The 20894-nt window shown below is 45.5% G+C and overlaps 1 protein-coding gene across 2 annotated transcripts in view; it reads right to left on the bottom strand.

The window, feature by feature from the left end:
- The window catches only part of MACROH2A2 (macroH2A.2 histone), a 50858-nt gene extending 30386 nt beyond the window's left edge, over positions 1-20472 (bottom strand). Inside the window, exons 1-2 of one of the 2 annotated variants that reach the window (XM_008517692.2) lie at positions 19986-20472; positions 370-600 (exon numbers count right to left, since the gene is read on the bottom strand). In XM_008517692.2, coding sequence (XP_008515914.1) covers positions 370-541 — 172 coding nt within the window. In that variant the 5' untranslated portion in view covers positions 542-600; positions 19986-20472. The remainder of the gene's footprint in view (positions 1-369; positions 601-19985) is intronic. The other variant, XM_008517693.2, reaches the window with a different exon arrangement.
- Between the last annotated feature and the right edge of the window lie 422 nt (positions 20473-20894).

Here is a 20894-nt window from a genome sequence, read left to right as displayed (position 1 = left end):
TGAAGACCCCCCGTTACAAGATGAATAGTGAGCCCCCGCCCTCCCTGTAGTTTCTGCAGGAACCTGGATTTTTACATGTTGCCTTTGCTTAAAGCAGGACACATCTTTTTCGGGGCTGGTCTAGAAGGACCACTTTCTTGGGAATTCTCTTCCTTCCATGCTGATGGTCTGTCTTCATGCCCCTTTCCCTCCCCTAAAGCCTGCAGAAACTGATTTTAGTCAAGCAGGCAAGCCGAAACCCTGTTATGGCCCACAGCAGCCCCGAGACGGCCACAGGGTGAATGAGAGCATCCCTCCCAGCCTGCGCGAGAGGCGCCAAGGGGAGGCTGGGGGCAGGGAGGGGGGTCCTGCCCCGTGGGTGCACCTTACCTGCCAGGTACTCGATGACTGCCGCCATGTAGACGGGAGCACCCACGCTGATCCGGTACTTGAACGTCCCCTTCTTCAGGTAACGCATCAGTCTTCCAACGGGGAAGATGACACCAGCCCTGGCTGAACGGGACAGCTTGGACATTTTCTTCTTCCCGCTCCGGCCTGACATCTTGCCTCAGTTTCCCTCTCAGCTTGCTGACACAGTGGCCTCCCGGCACTAACTCAGTGCTGAAAAGGAAAGAAGGCACATTGAGGAAGGGTGGCTGGCAAACATCTTGGGAACAGTGGCGTGGCCCTAGGGCACCGTGTGACACGCCTGGCAGCCCAGTGGAGGCAGCTGAGACCTGGCTGCCACCGTAGGGCAGTGCAGGTAGGGGGCAGGGCATCAGCAGGCCCACCCATAAACACCTCCCCACATCATCAAGCCAGCCCAACCTCCACAGGAGGGGCCAAAGAAACTGTCACTGGAGAGCGAGATCACAGTTCCCAAGTCAGCTGAATAACGGCCCCCAAAGTTGTCCAGGATGTCATCCCCAGAACCTGTGCATATGTTGGCTTCTGTGGCAAAGGGATTTTGCAGATGCAGTTAAGTTAAGGATCTTGAGATGAGGAGATCATCCTGGGTCATTCGGGTGGGCCTGATGCCATTGCAAGGTCCTTATTAAGGGGGCGGCAGGAAATCGGAGGGAGTAGTAAGAGAGATGACAGAAGGAAATGGATTCTCCCCTCAGTCTCCAGGTGGAACCAGGCCTGCCAACACTTTCCCCTTAGTCCAGAGAAACTGATTTTCCACCTCTGACCTCGGGAACTATGTGTATTGAGAACTATGTGTATGAGAATAAATGTGTATTGTTTTAAGCCACCAAATTTGAAGGTAATCTGCCACAGCAGCAACCAGAAAACTCATCCAGCTCCTCTGCCCGGCTTTGCTTCTGCCTATTTTAATACAGTACTTAGTCAATCTGGCCACGCCTCTGACAATGCTTAGCTCTGACCAGCAACTCAGAGCTGGTGTGCACTTCTCAGACGGAAACACCCTTTTAAATTCTCCAGTAATGTAGCATTCTTAAACAAAAAAACATGCCAGAAGCGGCAATTTTATTGAATATGCTGATGCAGAGGAACCAAACATAGCAAATTCAAAGCTATAATGCAGCCCATGCCTCGGCTCCTTGGAGTGGGGGATCCAGGCTGAGCTGGGGGAGACACTTCAGAATCAGCTTGAAGAGGTGACCTCAGTACAATGCACCAAGGGATGTGTACATAATTCATTGTTATTTCAGGAAGCTATCTTTCGTGCAAAGACAAAATAATTATATACTTCTGAAAAAGTCTTTGTAAGGCGAAAACTAATTCAGAGAATTGTAATAGAGCTTAACCTGTTGCTTGAGGGAGTCCTGTGACCAAAAAACGGAAGATAATCCAGAATAAGTAAAAGCAAATATCAAAGAGTTAACATGCAGGAGCAAAGAAAAGGAAACAGAACATTTCCAGGAAACTCGTGAATGCATCAAGGCTGTTTGCCCCAGGGGAAACGTCATTCTCAGTGGCCATTTTCCTTTGGGGATGGAAAATGAGAAAGTCGAAAATAAATTGAAATTGGTTCTATATGTTGAGGTGGTCCTCTCAAATTTTGGCTACGTCAGCCTACACACCGCCAAGATGGCAATGAAGACATCTAAGAAAGTGGCTGAAACGATGATGGAAGAAAGTGCTAAATGACTGCATGGCTAACAGGAAAAATACAAAACTGGGATTTATTTAATCTGGATGGAAGAATGAACATAGAGCTCAATTTTAAAGTATCTGATTGCTCCGTTATGACTGAGGAGTTTTATATAAAAACTACAGAATGAGCAACAAACCCCATTCTCATACCGGAGGAGAATGATGCAAGTTGGAGGCATTTTATTACATGCTTCACACACACTATTTTTAAATGCTCTTACACACTTACTGTGCTCCTATGTTGTGTCGTTTTGCCACTAAAAGATGTAGGTATTCATCAAAGTTAAGTACAAGCAAAGATGAGCAAATAGCCTTAGGATATTCTCTCTTTCACAGTAAGGCACAAGGATAAAACAGTACCACCACTTTTAGAACTTTCATATTTTCCGCGCTTCCGCTGCTAACGCTCATAAATCTATTTACAGATATCTCTCTTGGAGGGAGCAAGTGACGGCATATGAGGGGTACAACCATCAATTTATGTTCAGGAAACTTAGGGCAGGCATCAGTGAATGTCTGGAGCACCTGCTGTTGGTCATCACCGTCCCAGGGGACAGGGACACATAAAGCAATGTGAAATGGCCCCTGTCCTCAGAGAGAGCTCCGCCGCACAGGTCCGCTAGCCGGTAGCGGTGTTCAGAACTGAGGTGGCTCCCGCCATAATGGAAAGAGCCTGGGATTCAGAGCAGGAAGCCTGGACATGGTCCCACTTCTACATAACTAGCTATGTGGGCTCCACATGTCATCTGCGCAGGCCTCATCTGTAAAACAGGGAGGTGACTACTTGATCTTGAAGGTCCTCTGGTCTTTAACATTCCAATTTTTGTGAAATGCACTTTCAAATGCTTTTGGAAAAGCAGCTTAGTCCCTTTAGGAAATGAGTTCTAAAGAGTTACGAGCTGGTTCATAACGATGTCTTAGTATGGTGACTCCACTAAGCTTTTTTCAGTGACTGGTAAGCGAGGGGATGGGGAAGATTAGTAGGTCTGGTTGCCAAGGAAACCACCTGAAAAGCCCATCACAGGGTGGACATCCCTGGTGGATAGGGTGTGTACTGGATGGTCACGATCTTTCCCACTGTCCGAGAGAGCACGGAGCACAAAGGCCACAAGGGCAGGCCCCCTCCATCCCCCCGTCCCGCATTTTTCTCAAACAAAAACACCCAGGGAATGACTAGGTGTGCAGGATAAAGCAACCTAGGGACTTTCCCATATCAGCCAAGAGAAGTCACAAATTGCCCTAAAAATTGGAAATTAGGACTGTCAGTAGCAGGAAAACAGGAGACTTTAGGGGATTGACGCCTAAAATATTCATGAAGACAAACTAGCCAAGGGAGGAAAAGCAGGGTTAGATCAAACGGAGAAACACAGCAGCTGAAACTGTAAGAGGGAGGGGCGACCCCACACTCAGCACTTTGTCACAAGACTTTCTCTGGCTTCCAGACTTTCCTCTAGGTTAGGGCTTTAGAGTGGGGGACGCAATTCCATTGGAAGCCGAAGTGGGAGACTGCTGCATGTGCTTCAAAAGGGCTGCAGAGCTCTCTGTGCCTGGGGAACCCATCTTTCAGACACTGTGCTGGCTTTAAGCCACGGACACCTAACTCCTGGGCCCCAGGGGCTGGGAGGCCCGTGCACGTTGCAAGAATCAGTCCCCATCCAGGAATCCCGGGGGAAGCAGAGAGGAGGCTGAGGGGAGCTGACACGTCAGGCCTACTGGAACCCAGACAGAAGGAAGGGCTGCGCCTCCTCAGACCCTCCAGAGAAGACCCTGCTTTCCAAAGACCACCCCTGCCCCGCAGCCTGTGCTGGACTCTGTCTGGAGCGGGGAGCAGTTATAACCCCTAATGTCCTTCTTTTCCAGGCCACCCTTCCCAGGACTCTATCCAGTCTTGGGAAGTCAAGAGTTAAAAACTTAAAGGGGTTTTCTCTACTTCCTGGGAATGTGAATCTCTGTGTGGGGCCACTCATGGATGGAGAAAAGAACTATTGCAATGGGAAACGTGTTTCATCAGATTAATACTTAAATGTTTACATTTATTTACCTTCCGCTCTAAAACAAATTTTGCTCTACTTAGGCCAAGCTTAAGGACTAGAGTGCATTACGTTTGTTTACACGTTTGAAGAAAGATGGCTGGAGGAAGCTCTCGGAGGGTTATAGGCACCGTGGGGCCAAGCTCAGGCGGCCCCAGCCTCCAGGCTGCTCATGGGGTACTTAAGAGGAACTGGGAACCAGACCAGACCCAACCCAGATCTGCGATACACCTGTCCTTTCATATCTGAGAGACCAAGGACAACCAAGGTATGAAGTCTCGTAATTATTCGCAGAGTGAATGGGAGAGTTTGAAGCATGTTAGCAGTGGGGACAGGACTATACACTCAAAACTCAGGGAAGAAAGGGGAGAACGCTGTGCTGCCTGCTCACTCGCTCGCCTCCAAGAGCACAGCGTCGGGAGAACAGAGCCGGTTTGTGTGCGCTGGGCAAGAGGGCCTGTTCAGACTCTCTTGTCCTAGGATTTATTTCTGTGATTGAGTTTTAAGCCTATAAGGACACCGACGCATTAGATTTTACAGATATCACAAGGGTAAATATTAAATTGCAGCACTGACTCAGACACGGGCAATAAACTCACACCAGCCTATTCAAATAACTACTGTATTTCATTGATTTTATGATACTCTTCTTTTTTTTTACATCTTACTGTCTCTAGACATCAGTATGCATCTTGCAATCTATGACATCATAGGTTCAATGAAAGGCAATATTTATGGAGCATTTATTATTGAACAAGAAACTACATCAGATGTTGTGAAATATACACTGCCCCATCTTCCAATATTTTCCAATGAAGTTGCATGATAGACCACAATAAAGTTTCAAACAGATGCTAGAGACACGGCTCTCAAACTGTGAGCCAAGGCACCTTGGGACACAGCAGCGAATATTCAAGCTTTCAAGGGAAATACAGTGATATGTGACCTCTGTCAGACCCCACAGCTACCAGCCCACAGTGGTTCTCCGGGTGGTTCACGGTGGATTGCACTGTCTTCCTCTGATGATGTTCTGCCTTTGCAAAGCTGAGTTTTTGGCAGTTGCTGTGATTAAAAAAGCAAGTGCCGGGTGGAAATCAGTGTAGAACAGAAAATGAGAGTTGCGGTGTCCAATCTGATTCTAAGGTTTGAGAAGTTGTGCAGTGCCCAACAGGTGCACACATCCTATTTATAATTCATTGTGGTTATTTAAGAATGGGATAGAAATATTCTTTTTTTCTTCTAATTCATGCGTTAATATTTTTTCAAACAGCTACTAAATTGTTAGGACATAAATACTTAAGTTGTTTGAACCTGACCCCTTAATAAATGGAGCTGATAGGCATTTCTTCTGGCCTAGGGGCTCCAAGAAAAAAATGACCCAGACACTAAGTTCTCTGTGAAGTGAGAAAGCCTGGGGACTTCTCTGTTAGGGCCGCCCACCAACAAGCTGAAACAGATAATTCTGACATGCTCAAGGTCACCCTGAAACAAGGAAAATAGAGAAGTTAAAAGAGTTATTTAAAACTTTGCGTTCATTATGTCTTGAAATCCAAGAAATACTTGCACATAGTAAAATAAAGCCAAAAGTAAAGAAATGCATAAAATGAAAAGCAACAGTCTTCCACTCCACTCTTCCTACTCCCAGCTCACGGCCAGAGGCGACTCCACGTAACAACGTTTAACTTCAGTTCTGGCGGTTACCTCCCAAACCGCTATCGTTTATACCTCTACTTCTCGATTTATTTTCACTTTTAGACGGTGTCTATCAAAGCCTGTGTCAGAAGGATGAGAACTCAACTCACTTTTCTCCTCCCCTTTCCAACTGTTGACAGCATATTTTCATTTTCATTTCCTCCACTGATTGCCTTGGAGCCTTTAAATAATTTACTTCAATCTCTATTTCTGACTCGACCGACTTTAGGGATCATCTCTCGAGTCACTGGTATATAAGATGAGGATGTGCGCGCCCAACCTTTCCCTGGTCCTCTCCTCCCTACTTTATCATCTCATTTCCACCTTTGTCTTCCTTACTTTCCATTGTCCTGATTCATAATGTTTACATATATTTATTTTACTTATATTTTATTTCTATATATATATTTATATACTTTTTTTTGGTGAGGAAGATTGGCCCTGAGCTAATATCTGTGCCAGTCTTCCTCTATTTTGTACATGGGATGCCGCTACAGCGTGGCTTGATGAGCAGCATGTAGGTCCGCATCCAGGATCTGAACCATTGAACCCCAGGCTGCCGAAGCAGAGCGCAGGAACTCAACCACTATGCCACTGGGCTGGCCCCATAAAGTTTATATTTTGTTCTGTAATTACAGTGAAATCTTCATTTTGTCTCTAGGTTTATTTTGAAAATTAAATGCCTACAAGCAGCATCTATAGGATCAAGACTTTGTAAATACCGTTCCCTTCAGAGTCAAGTGGGTGCTAGCCTCACATTCCTTCTCTGTGGTCCAACGCTAGGACCCGTACGTCTTAATAAGAAGTGGATTCTCTTTGTTCTGAAAACGAGTTGTTCAAAATCATTCCACATTTTACTTGGCTCAGCATGTGGATCACGTCTTTCTTGTCTAGCCCCCCCTCCCACCCCCGAGTTACTGATTACAGTCACTTCTTCCCAGCAGCAGTTCTGTTCTGTAAAGCAGCCGGGACCCTGGAGCCCGGAACAGGGGTGCTGCCCTGCTCCTCGGGTTAACGGGGTTAGGGTGCACCAGGCTCCAGTCACAGCTTCTTCATCAGCAGACCAACACACAACCTTGTTTTGTGTGTGTTTCTGTTTAAAGACACCTTGTTTAATGTTACTGTTGATTCATTACCATTGAACTCGCAGCACACAGCACTTTCACTCCTGCCTGAATGACCCTTATCCAACACATGCATTTTCTCCAGAAGGCATCTCGCAGCTTTCTTGTGCTTACAACACAGACAGCACTTCAGCACTACACTTGGGGGCCATTTGAAACAGTGAAATCACCAACAGAAAGCACAAAAACGTGAGAATGTGGCACTAAATAGACCATGAAAAGGACACTAGCTTACAGCGTGAGAGATGAAACAGAAAGGCTGAGCGTGGTCTAGTTTGACCTCAGCTGGGTCTGGTGTGCAGTGGGTGATTCAATTATTTTTCCTGCTCTCTGCATGTTCTTGAATGACCACAAAAGCGCCATGAGTATTGACTTTGGGGTTACAAATAAATTTTAGTGAGTAGGTGAATTTGTAAATACGGAATCCACGAATAACGAGGATTGGCTGAATTTCCTTTGTTCTTGTTGACAAAAGAGAAATGGGCCTTTACCATATCCTAAAAATAACTCAGCTTCTCACACATGCAGTGTTGCTCTTTGCAGGGGCCACTTTCTTCCCAGAGACATTTATGCTGCACCCTCTGACCTCGGGCTCCATTTGGAAGGATGGTTTTACCCAGCGGTCGGCCTGGGACTGCGTTCCCGGCTCGTCCCTGACCCCTCGACTTCTTTCTTGGCTTTTTCCCTTGTTTTCCTGGTCATTCTTCCGAGACAGTACAGAGATGTAAACTTTGTTTTCTTACACAAATGGAACAGTCTTTATTGAATGATCTTTGGATTATCGTTTAGTGGGTAAATAATTTTTAGCGTCAAAATCATTTTGCTTCAACATTTTGCAGCCATTGATCCATCATTTTCAGCATCGAGAGTTACAGAGAAGTTTGGTGCCACCACCCTCCAAGCTTTTAGATTTTTCTCTTTATGTTCTAAAATTTCACAAGGATGTGTCCAGTGTGGGTCCTCCCCTACCCCGGTCATCCTGCTCAACACTTGGTGATAAGCCTGTTCAACCTGAGGGCTAGCGTCTTTCCTAACTCCAGGAATTCTTTTCTCTTACGTATGTGATTATGTCCTCCTGTTTCTTTATTTCTCCACCCCTCTCTCTACTTGTCGCTTACCGGGAGGCCTGTGGACCAGGTGTTGATCTCCTCCAAGTCTCTTATCCTTTCCTTCTTATTTTTTCTGTTCTTTCAGTATCTAATTTTGGCAATCCTATCATTAATTTCCAAGAGCTTGCCCTTGTTCTCTGACTGTTCCTTTTTCATAGCACCCTGTTCTTTCATGAATGCACCACGGCTTCAAATCTTTCTGAAACTTGTCAGGATGTGTTTACATTATCTTCTGTTCTCTAAATTGTTTGATCCAGTCAGTTGTCCTATTTATTTATTTTTATCTTTCTCTTGGCTTTCCTTAAATGCTTGGTGATCTTTGGTCATACATTTATAGTTAAGAATGAAAGACAAGGCTGATGTTACAAGCGGATAGGAAAGCTTTCCTCCACTACGGTTTGGAAGGCATGGTTCCTGTTTGGGATCTGTTTGGGCGCGTGTGTAGATCTCGCCAGTTAGCAGGAATCACCTGAGAGTGCCCAGGTAGGAAGTGAGAGCCCCCAAATGCCAGAATGAGGGAGCTGTATTTTATTTATTTATTTTACTCCTAGAAATTCTAGACTTGCCCTGTAGTTGTTTGATTTCTTTAGAGAGGAAACCTCAGATTGTTAGTTTGGAGGATAAATGCCAGATTGCCAGAAACTCTACCAGAAGTAGGGGAGGGCAAGAGGCTAGTTCACCTGGCTGTTTTGGAGACAGACCTTCAATGACACCCCATTTCTCCTCTGTCCACCTCCAGGGCAGCTCCCTCCTGCTTTTACTGAGGCGTTCCATGTGACACTGTGCCCCTGGTCCCACGTACTTTCAGTCTTCCAGAAATTTGCTGAAATCTCCCATCTGATGACCAACACCAGCACCCGCCCCTTTGCTGTTAATTGTTGATTTTCTTTGTAGTTCTTTTTTTTTGAAAGATGGGCCCTGAGCTAACAGCTCTTGCCCAATCTTCCTCTTTTCTTTTTTTTTCTTCTCCCCAAAACCCCCAAGTACACAGTTGTATATTCTAGTTGTAGGCCCTTCCAGTTGTGGCATGTGGGACGCCACCTCAGCATGGCCTGATGAGCGATGCCGTGTCCGCGCCCAGGATCTGAACCGGTGAAACCCTGGGCCGCCAAAGCAGAGCACGCGAACTTAAGCACTTGGCCACGGGGCCAGTCCCTTCTTTGTGCTTCTTGACCATGATTTCTGTGGGCTCTAGAGAAGGAAATTACAAGGGCTCAAGCCCATCATTTTGAACTGGAAACTGAAAATGTCATTTTAATTCAACATCTTAACAAACATAATTTTGGAATTAGCCTAGAAATGAGTGTGTTGGTAAGGAGGAAAAGCTCCACTGGTTTCTAATTGAGTGATAATGTCAGACTGAAAAAGTTAGATCACTCCACCACCAGGTGAGCTGTTGGAAACGAACTGGTCCTGAGATAATTGAAGAGTATAAAATTTCCTACCAAGAGATTATATAAGACATTAATATAATAGAATAAAATTCAGTGTGTCTGTATTTGCCTGATTCTATAAACAATATTTAAAATTATGCTGTAATCCCAGAAGGGAGGAGAGGAAATAAAGGAAGAATCCTAAGCATTTGCCCGTATTGAATGAACTGCTTTTGGTAAGAAACAGTAAACTTTACTTAATACACTGACAGCTTCATGAAAAGACAAGAGAGCCTGGTTTCTTTAGACCAAAATTTCCCTTTAATTCAAATAAGTTCTTTGTCAAGCGTAAATAGCTGATAGAGTAAACCATTATTTCATGCTTCAAACAACTTCTTGAAATTTTTATTATATGTAAACTGATGAGGAACATGGTAAACTAGCCACCAGCAATCCTGAGTTAAATGACCATTTCTCTGCAGTCAAGCTTCTGCAAAGTGGCTCTTAAAAAGAGAGAGCAGTCAGTCATCGGAGACTGGGAGCAATAATTACAGGCCAGTGTGTCACGGGTGAGGTTTGGTTGGGCCGATGAACCCTGACAAAGGATCTGGAATTACAAGACAGCTTACTTTAAAGTACTCATTTGAGATCATTCTCCTCAAAAGTATACAAATCAAAATGCTACCATAGATATCTTATTTTAAATCTAGAAATAAGAGGTCTTATAGATTTGTAATGATGGAAATGAATTTTAAAAAAACTCTAAATACTGTTTTCTGAAATGTTCATGAACATGAAATTCATAACATCATCCCCTAATGGTTTCGTGTACTGTTTTAAAATTGCTGAAATTTATTCAATTTATTCAATTTTAGTCCCCGTGATATTTCCCTAATCTGAAGGACTGTGCTTCAGAATATTTTATATTGTAAATATTTATGAAACAACGAAGTAGACACTGCAAAGAAGCATCTTTACTCTGTCAGTTCAAAACTATCCTTTGGGAGAATAAAATGAGAGGAAATAAAACTAGGTAGGACATAAGGGAATTCAATATAAACATATTGACTATATGTAGAAATATATTTTTAAAGGGCATAAAAAAATCTCTTAGACAGCCTCACACCTAACAGAATTCTAATATATTTTGGTGTGTTACCCTAAGTACTGCATTACAATAATAATAGTTTGTTAGTATTATTTTGTAGCTGTAAAAACCATTTTCAGTAATACTAGCTAAATCACTTGCTCTATTACACTTCCATTTATGAACTCCAAGGGCAAATCATTATTGCACGAGTAATACTTTCCAAACCATTTTCTTCCAAGGCCACCTTTAAGTGAATGAGAATAGTCAATAATTTTATCGTCATATATGTTAAAGTACATTAACAATTTATAATGTAAAGAGCTATATCAAGTGGAATTTCATCAAAATGACACAGGGATCAAATTAACCAAATTAACCAACCATGAACGTTAGAACCAAGCATTAACCCAATTTATTTAAATTACACTATTGGATTACAAATCATTCTCTTTTTAAAAAGTATTTCAAGTCATGTCCTGGAATAATGTATCGGGAAGCTCAGCTGCCAGCACGCTCTTTGTAATTCAGAGGCAGAGACTGCCTGGCCGTCTGGGCCCTCTGGAGGGGAGCAGGGCCCGGGATGGGGGCGGACAGGGAGTGGGTCTAGGGTATCTGCTCCTACTGCAGCACACGGTGACTTCGAACATGTTTTGTTGTCTTTGTTGAACCTGAGCTAAGGTTGAAAGTACAAGTTGTTGATATATATTTTGCTTCTTTGTTATTAAGCACGTTATTTCGAATATAAATATGGTACCACCTATGGTACCAGTTGGACAAGAAATGAATGTAAATGGATGAATAAAAATAACTTCAGTTTCTCTTTCAATCTGAGTAATGCATGCCAGGAGAAAATGAACCCATGTGCCTTCCTGAATCTATTTATTCATGGAAAACAAAACAAAAACAAAACCCTTTACTGGGTCTAGTCTGGTCTCTCATCTTGCTTTTTGAGAACTGACAAACAGAAACAGTGGGCAAGCTGTCCTGTTTCCTCAAAATCTAATAGTTTCAAATTGGTAGTGAGGTTTATGGTTATAAACAGCGGCCTGTCTTGCTTCTCTGAGCAGGGGACTGGCTTTGTCTGAGCCAAGACAAGCTCCTTAGGTGGGAGTGAGGGGATGGGGGAGCTCCCTTTGTCGGGGGAGTGAGTGTACCAATACCAGACAGCAGGTGGGCTGCAGCCCCTGGTGTTGCCTGACCCACCAGGGGCTTCCCGAGACACCCATGTCTGCTGGGCAACTGAGTACATAGCTGGCACCAGCTGTGGGCTCTCAAAGCTAAAAGAGACTGCTCTAAGCAGAGGCAGCTGCCCAGGAACCCCTCTTTCTCCATCCTTTCCCCTGCCTGCTCCTCCCTACCGTTTTCCTTTCCGTCAGTCCTCAGGCAGTGGTTGTACTATGGGGACAAGCGGCTGGGGGGCTGTGGCTTCAGTTGTAGTATTCTATGCTGGGGACAGGCAGTGTAGCTCCCTGGTCATGGCTGTGTGGGTCCCCCATAGCCCCTGGGCCCTGGCCTATTTTATCAGCTGCACCAGGCAAAGGCAACCACCAGCCATAGTGTCATTCTATCTGTGGGTGGAACCAGCTAGAGCTCCAGGGGGCCTCATGGAGGGAGAATGGAAAGTGCAGTAGACCAGAGTGTGTGGGGCGGGCTCCAGTTCTGCACTGATTAGCTGTGGCCTGTAGGCAAATCAGTTGATTTTTCATAACCTCCCATTTGCTCAAATAAAACCTTTCAGGAGCTCTAATAAATAAAATAAACGGAAGGAAGGGGAGCTGTGCTGGGTGGAATGGGGAGGTGCCTGGGAACCTCCATGGCTTGGTTCCCACCTTTCTGGCCCTGGGCCTCTGAGGAACTCTGGGCTCTGTGGAGCTCACCTGAGAACCATTGTACCAGGTGACCTCTGACGTCCTTTCTAACCTGAAAGATGCTAGGTACTATTCTACGAAGATGCCAAAAACGTCACTCCTTCTGACCCCCGTCTGTTACTTACATTCATAGAGATGGAACAACTGGGTAGAATTAAGTCACATCTTTCCTTTGAAGTCACTATTTCATCGCCCATGACAACCACAGGAAGCAAAAACAGGACCTGAAAAGATCTGCTTTACTTAGCTTGCGGGGCTGCCTCTTCTCCACCCCAAGACAATGATCTACGCTATTCACTAAAAAACAGCCGAGGTGAAAATCCATTTTAGTAGTAAGGGGCCAACACTGGAGTTGATTACCGCCTCACTGAAATTCTGGAAGACTAATCAATCTGGAAGTCTAGCACTCTGGTGAGGAAGCCAGTGAATTATTGTCTGATCTAAAAGTTTATGTTGTGTAATGTATAAGCTACTGGAATTTACCTTTTCATAGTCTACCACCACTATTTAATTTTAATGGTTTTACTGAACAGTGAAGGCAGCACAAAATACAAGCTACATAATCCTGTGTACATACCATTAGTAGTGCCAGGGCAGTAAATACAGGGCCTGGGTTTTCCAGGGTAAGTTTGATTTTATTTTGTTATATTTTTGTCTTGTTGTTATGGAAATATCCCAAATTTAGGCATCTAAACTATATCATCAGGACTGCCTCTCATATCCAGAAACAACCCCCAAATCTTTGGTCAGACCATGTGGCACAGTTTGGTCGCTGTAAACAATATGGTCGCTGTAGCTAATTCTTCTGACATCACAGAGTCAGCTGAAGTAAACATTCCTGTCCTGAGCTGGTGGTCCTACACATATTTCCACACACGTTCCTGTCAAAGCACGAGAATTCTGACTTGAATTACTCACTCCATTCCAAGTCCAAATTGGCAATGCCAGTCAAATAAATCGGGCAAAGTATGATGGATGGTGAGATGGATAAATGAACAGCGAGGGCTTCAGAGAAACCACCAAATTTATCTTATTTAATACTTCTGACAAGACAGTTTAAAGTACAGTGTTATGTGGCTCAATCTGATGCTCTTTATCTTTCATTTGACATAGATAAAATAGTGAGGCAAAAAAGGAGTCAAAATAAAAATCTGCGTATACTAATATTAATGGACATAATCTGAGAATCATTGGAATGCTGGCAGCTCCTTGTTTTCAGCACACAGATGTAAGGCTACAGGGCTGTGAAGTGGGGGTGCCTGGGCTGGAGTCCTAACTCCACCACCCTCTAGTTGTGCGACCTGGGCATGTTCTTAACCTCTCTTTTCTTTTCTATAAAATGGGTGTAGTAACAGTACCTACCTATAGGGCTGTTGTAAGAATTAAATGAGTTAATACATATAAAGTACTTGCAACAGGACCTGGCAGGTAGTAGGCATTTAACAAACGTTAGCTATTATGACTATTTCCACAAAGGAAACAGTTTTGGAGAATTATTTTCATAGAAGGCAGGCTAACGTTGTCCCTCCATTTCAAAAGCAACCACAGTCATTTGTCAATCAAACGTTCTGAGAAACCCGTCATTAGGCAATTTCGTCACTGTGCAAACATCAGTGTACTTACATCAACCTAGATGGTATAGCCTCTTACACACCTAGGCTGTATGGTGCTCATCTTATGGGACCACCGTTGTATATTGATCAGTCATTGACCCAAATGTTGTTATGTGTTGCATGACTGTACTATAACACCATAGTGCTTGACGATGTGTGTATGGTAATGTGAAGCTTAAAACCCAGTAACATCTTTCTATTTCCCTCACTGATCTTAGGAGCTGGTGTAAAGGGATGGTAATGAAATTTTAACCCTGGGAAAACTCTGAGAGCCACGTAATCTACTGAGAACTTTCATGACACCGAACGCTTTGGTTTTTCCCAAGGCTGGGCACTTTTGGGCCCCTCCAAGTCCAATCCCCTATTACCCAAATTCCATCTGCCTGGGAATTCACAATCATCACAATGTTAGAATCAAAGGATTTCACAAAATCATAATCTTAGACTGAAAGGGCCTGAAGTAATAATCACTTAGTCACCCCTCCTAATTTTAGCCACAATAAAAGGTGTGGCATGGGAGGGGTGGAGGTCATGAAACGATGGGTCCATGGCCACACAGTCTGTGTGAGAGCAGACGTAGGACCAGCCCCTACCCCACTTCTAGAGCCCCTGTCTGGGGCTGTTTCTCCTACACTCTGTCTGTCACATGCTTCATCCCCCATGGCACTTACATACACAATTGATACTCAATAAATATTCCTTAAATGAGTGAATGAATAAATGAAACCAGCCTTAAATATTTATTTCAACAGCAGTTTGGGGTTCCTTTTGTGATTTTTTTTGGGAAATGAATTATCTTCTCAACATTATCCTTCTCTCCAGCTTAATTCCCAATACACATCCCAGTGTGCATCCAGGAGAGAAAAATCCCCCATCCTCAAGTTTTCACTGCATTCCTTTTTAAAATACCACCTTCCAATACCATTGTTAGAACTCACATTCTCGGGGCCAGCCCAGTGCACAGTGGTTAAGTGCACATGTCCTGCTTCCCAGCAGCCCAGGGTTCACCGGTTTGAATCCCGGATGTGGACATGGCACCGCTTGGCACACCATGCTGTGGTAGGCATCCCACATATAAACTAGAGGAAGATGGGCACTGATGTTAGCTCAGGGCCAGGCTTCCTCAGCTAAAAAAAACAGAGGGGGACTGGCAGTAGTTAGCTTAGGGCTAATCTTACTCAAAAGAAAAAAAGAACTCCCATTCTCTCCTATTCATTTTTTTTCTTCCCAAGTCTAATTTAAGGTATTCATAGAATCCTAGAGATGGAAGAGACTGTGAACTATTCCTTCAGTTCACTCCTTAACCTGAACTGTGGCAGGGTGGGCCAGGACTCAGCCTTGCAAGGGAGTTGACACAATCTTATTAAGAAAGGGGAAGAGCTGGCTAGAGCTCTGTGTCTGCGCCAGGCTTCCTCTCCCTGCCTTGTCCCTTTTCCCCTTTTCCTCCAAATCCTACTACATTCTCTATGCCGTCTGCCCCAATCCCTCTCTTCCAGCCTAGAACTCTCTTTTCCCTTAAAAAATTGTTGTAGCATTTTATTTGTGACTTTTTTATTCTGGTGAGGCAGATTGGCCCTGCGCTGACATCTCTTGCCAATCTTCCTCTTTTTGCTTGAGGAAGATTGTTGCTGAGCTAACATCTGTGCCCATCTTCCTCTATTTTGTATGTAGGATGCCGCCACAGCATGGATCTATGAGCAGTGTGTAGGTCTGAGCCTGGGATCCGAACCTTTGAACCCCAGGCCACTGAAGTGGAGCGCCTGAACTTTACCGGTACACCATAGGGCTGGCCCCTATTTGTGACTTTTATTACACACTGTCAATCACTTTTAAATTGTTAATTGTATTTAGTTAGCCAAGCTTTACGTTAATTAATTCAAATTGTAAAATTTCAATTACTATAACAATGGTTATGGATGGGTACGAATAATGATATGACTAAATGCCCCCTTGCCAATTCCTACAATTCTTGTCTTCCAGTGGGTGTTTTGTTCTACACCTTCTCTATCTATTTATGTATGCATTTCCACTTATGGAAATGCAGTTTTATTTTGTTTTTACATAAATGGTACTATACAGTATTATTGTTCTACAATTTGGTTTTTTTTTCATTAATAACATGTCTGGGTGAGCTTTCTATCTCAATATATACAGACTCCATTCTTTTTAACTCTTGCCTGATTTTCCAGAAGATAGATTTACCAGAGTTTATTTAGCCATTCTCTGTTGATGGCCATTCGATGTTTTCAATTTCAGTACTACCAAAACTCTGCCATGGAAGGGAAATACATAACTTGTGCACTCCTGTGCCTGCTTTTCTAGGACACATATCAAGAAATGGAATGGCTGGGTTACACAATGTGCACATTATTGATTTTAACAGTGCCAAACGGCCCTCCAAATTGACTACACCAATTTACACACCTGTCAGCAGTACATGAAAGTACCCATTTCCCACTAGCTTGCCCATATTAATCACTTTTTACTCTGTTTTAGGCGCGTATATATTTCATCTCTTAGGTTTGGGTCTGTAAGTGCTCTGGGAGCAGGGCCCACGACCTCCTCATGTCTGCATCCCCTCCCGCATCTGGTAGGTGTTCAATGAATGGTTGTTGAATGGTCTCTAACCATAAGTTCTTTGCTCATCTCTGAACAATCCACACCTTTCCAAAGCATTTACCGAGATTGCATCTAACTTTGACGTTATTTCTGCAGAATGAAAAACATTCTTAAGAAAGTCAGTTGAAAACAAACAACCCAAGTGAAAAATGGGCTGAGGATCTGAATAGACATTTTTCCAAAGAAGATATACAGGTGGCCAACAGGCATGTGAAAAGATGTTCAACATCAGTAATTATTAGAGAAACGCAAATCAAAACTACAATGAGATATCACCTCACACTTTCAGAATGGCTAGTCTTAAAAAGACAAGAAATAACAAGTGTGGGAGAGGATGTGGAGAAAAGGGAATCTCATACACAGCTGGTGGGAATGCAAACTGGTGTAGCCACTCTGGAAAACAGTATAGAGACTCCTCAAAAAATCAAAAATGGAACTACCATATGAGCCTGCTATTCCCCTTCTGGGTATTTATCCAAAGAACATGAAAACACTAACTTGAAAAGATATATACACCCCTATGTTTGTTGCAGCGTTATTCACAATAGCCAAGACTTGGAAACAAGTTAAGTGCCCATCAAAGGATAAATGGATAAAGAAGATGTGATACATACACATGGAATACTACTCAGCCATAAAAAAGATGAAATTTTGCCATTTGCGACAACACGGATGGAACTTGAGGGTACTATGCTAAGTGAAATAAGTCAGATGGAGAAAGCCAAATATCATATGATTTTACTCATATGTGGAAGATAAACAACAACAACAAACAAACAGATAGATACAGACAACAGATTGGTGGTTACCAGAGAGGAAAGGGGTTGGGGGGAGGGTGAAAGGGGTAAAGGGGCACATTTGTATGGTCATGGATGGCAACTAGACATTTGGTGCTGAACACAATGTAGTCTCTACAAAAGTCAACACAGAATGATGTAAACTCGAAATGTATATAATGTTATAAACCAATGTTACCTCAGTAAAAAAATAAATTAAAAAAAATTTTTAAAAAAGAAAGTTGGTTGAATTTTTGCACTTCCCTCCCATGGAACAAGTTACAGACATCCTTCAAGTTGCCTAAGACAGGATTCCCTCCTGGTTTAGGGCAGGAGGCAGTGAAAACAGACCTGGTGGTCTCAGACAATAGCTAGCAGGGTGTCCCACCCACTGGGAAACAGCAGGCTAGAGGCGCCTCACAATCCCTGGGAGCTAGACAGAGATGGAATGGTGAGGGAGTAAGGTCAGAATCTTTGGAACGTTCTGGATCCAAGGAGGTAAATTCTTTTATAGAGTTTTGAAATAGAGAAAACCATTAATAATGTCTAAAGCATGGCGATAAATGGACCCAGGTGAGGAGAAGATGTGGCAGGGTAGGAAAAACGAGTGGAGAACAGGGCATATTTTTAAAGGAAATTAGGATACAGAAAAGAGAGGTTTTAAAGGTGTGAATTATGCGATTCAAGATAAACTTTTCCTCCAGGCGGTGTCTATATTTATTTATATGATAATCTTGGGCTAAAGCATTTCTAAAAATCCATGAGCGTGGTTCCAAATCTTGGTGCTCTGAACATTATTTGAAAATAGGAGTTTTCCAAAGGGATAAGAGACAATTTTTAGTTAAAGATGAACGAATTGAGAATTAGGTGTAGCTTAATTTGTGTTTCACAAAGGAACTGGTCCTAAATAAGAAACAACATAACGATGACACATTTTTGCTGTTAATAATGTTCCTTTTTCTCTCACTTATTGAACCGTTTCAATAGCAACTGCGCGGCCCAGTGAGGGTCCAATTGTATTTAGACACAAACACAAATGAGGAAAGTGAGGAAACCATTTGCTATGGTGGCTTGATTGCTCCTAGGGGAATGGGCTCCTGAGGTCTGGGCGCTTAGACCCCCGCCCTGGTTTGAATTCCTCGGAGCTGGACAGAGGCTGGACTGATCCCTCGGTTCCCCAGCGCTGATGGAACACCAAAGCTGCCTTTACAATCAGGGCGGCGGGGCCGTGATTCCACCGCACCCCTCAAACACACAGGGACCCGCGCTTTCCTTTCTCGGCCCATTTCTTCTCTCCTCCTTTCATCCCTTCAGCCACCTGGGCCCCTTGCCGATAAATTCCGGCAGTAACCGGGCCTAAATCATGCCCGCGGTGGCCCACTAACCAACAGGGACAATCAAAGACTGGAAACTCCTGGAGAAGGAGGCGCATTCGGGCCTTGGCGGGCTTAAAGCCCCTGGGGCCGTTGTCGTGCGGAACAAAGAGGGCAGGAGCGGAGGGCGCCCCCACGAGGAAAGGCGGGGAAAGACACTCACGGGCGCGATTTAGGAGGCGGGCGAGGCTGGAACTAGGGTGCTCGGGCGGAGCGGGCTGGGCGCCCGGGGAGGCAGGGCTGGTCCCCGCCCGCCGCGCCCCAAACGTGATTCGCACAGCGTCTGGCGCCAGGCGCAGCCCTTTCCTGCATCGCAGCCACTTTACTTTTATTCCCCCTTTCCTTCTTATTATTTTTTTTTTTCCCGCGCAAAGCGGGAACCCTGGGCTGCCCAGCGAGCCGCGGAGGGGCCGCCATTTCCCGGGGAAAGCGCAGCGCGCGTCGGCACTGGGCGCCCCGGAAAGGGAACCGGAGGGGAGTGCCCGGCCCCGAGCCCTCCTCCCCGCCGGCCCGGGGCTCACGGCCGCCCGCGGCGCCCGGCCCGCCGCGCAGCAGCCCCCCGTGCTGGTCCCCGCCGCCCCGCGTCCCCGGCCTGACCTTCCTGGCGCGGCCCGCCCCTGGACCCCGGTTTCTTCCGCCCGGCGCCTCTGCGCCCTTTCCATTGTCAGCCTGGAGCAGCCGGCGCCCAACTCGGGCGGGCACCCTCGGAGGCCCCCGAGCGGCCCTGCCCGGGCTCCCTGGGCCCCAGCGCAGCCCACCGCCCCCGGACCAGTCCCCCTCGGCGGCGGGGCGCCTTCCTCCTCCCTCTTCTGCGCCCCAAACTCCGCATCCCCAGGAGCCCTGCGCTTCCTCCGGGTCCAGCCTCGCCCGGGGCCCGCTGCTGGACCCGGCATCCCTCCACCTCCCTTCCTCATCGCCCGAGATGCCCCTGGCTCCTCGCCGACCGCAGGAATTTTACCGCTTCTTTAGCAATTCTCTCCCCCCCCCCACCCCCCTTTATTTTCCGAGGAAGCAAGTTGGGCAGCTTGATTTCTTAATTTTTGTTTTTCTTTTTTTCATTTTTGCGGAGAGGGTCGACTATTCGGGGTGCGCCCGCGGGGGCTGGGTGGCGGAGAGAGGCAGGGGGTTCTCTCCGGCCCCTGCACTGCCCTAGCAGCGCGTTTTGTTTCCAGACCCCGAAGCCCCTGAACAATAATGCCATCGCCATGGCGGGCTCACCTGGTGCTGCGCCGCCTGCTCCGGGCGCCCGTCCCTCTGCGCGCCGCTCCCCGGGCGCAGGTTCGGCCCGCGCGGCGCCGGTGCCGGGCAGGACTCTTTGCCTTTCTTTGGGTTCTATCTGTGCGTGTCAATGGCGGCAAGCGGCAGTTCTCCGGGCCGCGGATAGTAGCGGGGGGAGGAGGAGGAGGGAGAAGGGATTGCTCCTTCTCCACATAACCACCTCTAGGAGGAGTCGCTCAGCCTCATCCCCCGCCAGCCCAGGCTCCGCGACGGGTCCGGGGCTTTCGGTGGGGCTCGATGAGCTATTGTCCTTCAGGAGCATTAAAGATGAAGCCGCGCGGCCTCCGCGCCGCTGGCGGATCTGCTGGATGTGCCGAGGGCCTCTTGCTAAGATGAGGTTTTCTCCAGACCTGAGGACAGAGGCTCTGGTTACGATCCAGGCTCCTGTTAGCAGGATCCACCTTTGGTGGAAGAAGGCGGCGTGGGCGTTCATCGGGCAGTTCTGGGGAGAGCCTTAGAAGGTGAAAGCGAAAAATGCCACCTTCGATCGTCCTGGGTCCTCAAATAATAACAAATACATTAACGTTTATGTCCACCACGGTAGCATAAGGTGGCCACAGCTACGAGAACTGAGAATTTATATCCATGCCTGTGGGCATTTTATAAATTAAGATCGATTTAGAATCCAGCAATTCCTAATATTGGGAATAGCAGATGTATGCTTTGGTGGGTAAGACTGTGTGCATGGACATAATCTTTAATTTGATTGCTTTATAGTGTGTTAATTTGTAATATCGCAGCGGGTATTAAGATTAGCAAGAGTCTATTAAGGACCAATTTTTATTAGTTTCTAGAAAATATATTTTTATGGGGGTATGGTAGACAAAAATCAGTTGCCATAATGGGATT

The sequence above is a fragment of the Equus przewalskii genome, chromosome 1 (genome assembly GCF_037783145.1).
Source record: "Equus przewalskii isolate Varuska chromosome 1, EquPr2, whole genome shotgun sequence".
In the NCBI taxonomy this organism is placed as follows: Eukaryota; Metazoa; Chordata; class Mammalia; order Perissodactyla; family Equidae; genus Equus; species Equus przewalskii.
The sequence above is the reverse complement of the archived record's forward strand: the minus strand, read 5'-3'. Positions and strand labels throughout refer to the sequence as shown.